This window comes from Cystoisospora suis (genome assembly GCF_002600585.1).
Source record: "Cystoisospora suis strain Wien I chromosome Unknown contig_1115, whole genome shotgun sequence".
NCBI lineage: Eukaryota > Apicomplexa > Conoidasida > Eucoccidiorida > Sarcocystidae > Cystoisospora > Cystoisospora suis.
In genome coordinates, this window is record NW_027153916.1 from 14,639 (window position 1) to 19,112 (window position 4,474).

At 51.8% G+C, this 4,474-nt stretch overlaps 2 protein-coding genes across 2 annotated transcripts in view; one reads left to right on the forward strand and one right to left on the reverse strand.

Annotated features, from left to right (window-relative positions):
* CSUI_002694 (rhomboid protease rom1) overlaps positions 1-3,805 on the forward strand; it is a 4,352-nt gene extending 547 nt beyond the window's left edge. Inside the window, exons 1-5 of the mRNA XM_068062893.1 lie at positions 1-649; positions 1,029-1,217; positions 1,751-2,020; positions 2,606-2,782; positions 3,364-3,805. The exon at positions 1-649 is cut by the window's left edge and continues 547 nt beyond it. Coding sequence (XP_067925130.1) covers positions 577-649; positions 1,029-1,217; positions 1,751-2,020; positions 2,606-2,782; positions 3,364-3,512 — 858 coding nt within the window. The 5' untranslated portion in view covers positions 1-576 and the 3' untranslated portion in view covers positions 3,513-3,805. The remainder of the gene's footprint in view (positions 650-1,028; positions 1,218-1,750; positions 2,021-2,605; positions 2,783-3,363) is intronic.
* A 412-nt stretch (positions 3,806-4,217) lies between these two features.
* The window catches only part of CSUI_002695 (3 5 -cyclic nucleotide phosphodiesterase related protein), a gene marked incomplete at its 3' end in the record, with an annotated part of 8,040 nt that continues 7,783 nt past the window's right edge, over positions 4,218-4,474 (reverse strand). Inside the window, exon 16 of the mRNA XM_068062894.1 lies at positions 4,218-4,311. Within this exon, the coding sequence (XP_067925131.1) occupies positions 4,218-4,311 (94 nt within the window). The remainder of the gene's footprint in view (positions 4,312-4,474) is intronic.

Consider the following 4,474-nt stretch of genomic DNA (forward strand, 5'->3'; position numbering starts at 1 on the left):
TTGGGTTTTCCCGTGTTCCCCGCTGCCGAGCTCAAAATTTCAATTGAGTGTCGATGTTGGACCGCCTTCGTTTTCCAAGTCTAGTTCCCTTCTTGGGCAGGCGCATTCCAGCTGTTTAAGTTGTATTGTCTCTTGTTTTGCATGGCCACATGCCCTGCCAAATACAGAGTCAGACATCCTTCTTCAGGGTACCCTCTACGTTCTGCTGCTCACATTTCTTGCTGGCATCTTCATTCTGAAGAAAAAGAAAAGCGCGCATGCGGATGGCCAGTGGCCGCTTCAACTGTACGCTCTAGTCTAAGCAACGGCGGAGCAAATTCCTCGGTGGATTTGCATCAGTTTCCCTAGGCCCGCGCTTTTCAGGGGAAGGATTGTGGACAGTTCTTCTCTCTTGGCGTGCTTTTGCTCTCGGCTAATTTTCGTTTCTTCTTCATGACCGTTTGTTGAATTTGCTTTCTCCCACAAATCTCCTTTCTCGTTCTCTTCCCTATTGCCGTTACACAAAGAACCCAGCTGGAGGTTGTTCTGTCAAAAATTCTCTGACTACCAGACTCACTTATGTACTAAGACACCACCATGGCCCGAGTGCGGACTCTTGCAGATTTGAGGAGGGAGGATGAGGCTGATGAGCGCACGCCACTCTATGCAGGTAAGACCGGGAGCTTCGAGGGCGTGAGGAATACGATCTCCTGCTCTCCGAAGGAACTTCGCATTTAACGGGTCTTCATCTGCTGGCTGCTCGTGTACATCTTCATATTTGGTATGTGCGCTGCAGTCAGCTGAGAGGAGGTACAAGAACTGGCTTTTTTTTCCCTGCTGCAATTTCCGCCGTTGTGGTGGGCCCAACTAAATGAGTATGACCGGTGACGGGAGAATTCCTTCGCAGCGACTCACTTGATATGGGCGTAGTGACCGTGTAAGTACTACGAGCTCTTCTTTCCTGTGTGCAGTTGAAGGCTTGTGCGATTTCACATGGGATTCTCTCTTCTCCCTGCTTGGCTGGCTGTATCTGTCATCTGCTGTTTCAGCGGAGGAGGGAAACACGAGGTCGGACAGCAGTAGGAGTGGGGAGCCAAGGTCAATGCCAATTCGGTTCATCGAACTTCTTTTCCCTCACTTTTCTTTCAAGAGCGTCATTCTCTTTACGAGTGTAGTCGACTGGATTCTTTACATTATCACTGTGTGTCTAGACACTGAGCTCCCTCTCATTCCAGCACGTAAGTCTTGGAGTATCCTGAGGTGGCAAGCTTTCAGGAGCCGGAGCAGAGCAATAATAACGGAGCAGAAGGGGTGTAACTGCACCGGTTCAGGACGTGACGTTGATATCAATCTGTATGAGGTCATCCGAGGAGACCGTTTCACATGCTGCAAGTCTCTCCATTCAAGCTTGTGATCGGGGGATTACTGAGAGGTCTAGTTGCAGGGAAGAGAGTTGACTCTATCTTGCCGACCAAATATCCCTCGGGTGCTCAGTAGGGTGCGAATGAGCACTTCGGCATAGCGGTCCCACTACGCGTGTTTGACGGATATTGGTAGGGCAAGTATGACTGGAGCAGCGCGTCCTCCGGGTTCGGCTCAGTTTGTTTTCACATCCCGTTCTCCCAGTAGCACTTCCGGTTGACAGCCGTCTCGTCTGGGGGAGTTCTCGCCCAGCGTCGGACACTACTTGGTTCTCTTCCATTCTAGGAGCAACATGTCTCACCTGAGTTTTTTCTTGCCTGTGCTCCGTAACGCTGTCATCTTTCAACAGCAACCGTCCTTGTGGATTTCGGAGCCAACTATCCGCCCTATATCAAAGAAGGACAAGTATGGCGGCTCTTATTGCCAGTGTTTCTTCACGCCAATTTCTTCCATGTGTTTTTCAACGTATTCTTTCAACTGCGTATGGGTTTCACGATCGAGCGTCGCTATGGGCTAGTCAAGTTCGCTATTCTTTACTTCACATCCGCAATCTACGGGAACTTGCTGTCAGCAACAGTTTTCTTTTGCAACTCTCTCAAAGTCGGAGCCAGCACAGCAGGTGAGTCGCTGTTATGTACGGGCTCGGGTATCTGCTATGTTATCTTGTTTTGTCGGTAGCTTCGGCAGTGTCACAACATATCTGCGGCGGACTCCGGAAGTTCTCTGTGTCTTGTTCTTATTACCCCTCGTTGTTTTGCACGCCCGTGCGCAGGGATATCGTCTTCTCGTGCTTCACGTGAGAGTGGATTGGGTTCGAGGGTGTGTTCTTTCGTTTTGCGAGGACCTTTCAAGATTTAAATGGATCATTTTTCTTGTTTGTGATGCTGCCCGGTCCAGCCGCGTAGATTCACGTCTGCTCCAACCTGCAAAGGCCGAACGGAGTATATTCTCAAGTGATGTGGGTAGCTGGAGCGGCACAGGGCGTAAGTGTGCTGTGCGCAGAAGTCTGTCATGTTCTTTTGAGTTCTTCTCTCTTTCACTAGGATACTTTAAGCCGTCACTCAGGAAGTCAAGGTAGTTACAACATTATGCACACTGAGGACTGTACAAAGTCGGCCAACTGCGTGGATATAGTCGTGTACTGGCGAGCTTCTGGCTGGCAGGAAGAGCAGCACGGTGAATTTCGCTTGTTCTTTCATTTCAGGCTTCGGTTTGATCGGTGTGCAGATGTGCGAAATGGCCTTGACTTGGCATCGCATGCGCCATCGTGATCGCATGCTGATGAACATTGCGTCGTTCGTGCTGCTTATGACGCTTCTCATGTTCACTCTCAACGGGGGCAGCATTGACCAGATGGGTCATCTCGGAGGACTGCTGTGCGGTAAGCACCGGGGATCTTCCGTTTCACGGCCCGGATAGTTGTTTATTGCCTGCACCAGATGCGGGTGTAGAGCGTGAGGAGTGCAGCGACCGTACACCGCTGGGGCGGGAGGTACTCCGGTACGGGGTTCTCCACGCGAGGCCGAAGACTGTGTTTATGCGTGAGCGGTCCTCAATTCAACTGTGGCTGGTGACGACCAACCAACAGCTGCTGTTTCTTGTGGTGGAGCTTGTGCTTGAGCAGAGGTGTGTGGAACTCTACAGTGGTCGGGCGACAGCGCAGACGCTGGTGCGAGTGGTTGCTAGCTTGGCGCTTGGTTGTCAATTGACTAGCTCTATTTCAGTCACTGGAAATTGACAGTGGCTGGATCCCCGTTGCTCAAGTCCAAATCTTTGTCGCAGGAGTACATCCTGCACCGGCGTGCACAAGTGCTCCTCACAGTAGTTGGTTCATCGATTTTGTCTGGCTTTGGTTCTCGAACAGTTTCTCTCCTCAGTTGCCCTCATAGGCCCAGCTAGGAGCTATTCTGTCGAGCAATGTAACTGAGCGTTTTAGATTGCTGACTCCGCCACTGTGTGCAGGTTTCTCTATCGGCGTCTTGTACAACGCGGACCTCAACGATAAGCCCAGGTGGTATCGGTGGGCGTCTGCCGTGGCGATAGCGATTTTGGTTGCCTTACCAGCGACGTGTTTTCCGGTTCTTTTTGCAGTGAACCGGGACTGCAAATGAGGATTTCTTACCGGCTGTCAAATGAAGTGAAACTCTTGAACAAACCGACAGTTCGTCAACGCGTCGGCACACAAGCGTGTGCAGGGTGCGGTCTTGGTTGCGGCGTGCTTAAGCACTTTGTTATGCGGTGTGCTTGTCTAAAACAGCAGCGTATGGGTCGTCAGGAGGTTGACAGTTCTGCGAGATCCTTTTCTTCCCTGTTTGGCGCGCCTGACGTGGCCTTAAGTGTCAGGTAGTTGCGTTTTTGGTGCGTGTTTTCCGTGGAGAGAGAGCCGTCAAGCTCCAATCAGTGTACTCGTAGTTCGGAGCCGTTAAGTGCCATAGCTGCGCTGTTGTGCACAGACTGGACTTGGAAATAGGCACCTCACGGTGCAGCCGTTCTCCGGCGTGAACTGGGATTTTGGCCAACTGTTGGCAAGCGATGCTGCCGTGGGATAAGACAAGGCGGCCTGGATACGGTAGCGTTTGCACCCAGTCCGGTGACGGGTACTGCAGGTGCAAAGAAAGCATAGTAAGAAACGCATGTTGACGAGCGCTGGGAGTGAGGGAAACAAAGGGTCAGAGTGAATTTCTTCTCGAGCCGTCTTGGTACTGGTTCCTACTCCGGGGAGTGAGAAGAAAAGTTGGAAAGAAGAATTTTGTCAGGCTGCCATTCCTAGCCGAAGGAGCTTTCCCAATGGTAAGTAACAGCGGATGGTGGTACCTTCAAGCACCGCGGTACCAACAGCTTAGCTCAAGCAGCGAAAACATGCAGCAGAACGGTTGTTTCTTAGAGGGTGCAGCCGGAAAGGGTTGTGCCCTGCAAGCGGACAAGAAGACCGAAGACACCGCCTTCGCTAACTTCACGACGCAGATTCGGTGTGGAGGGGTGTATTCCAGCTAGTGTTGGGGGCCCTGCCTGTCCGCTTTGCGTTGTGTTTGTCGACGCCACAGCTTGTGCTTGAGCAGGCCATCGCGCCCCC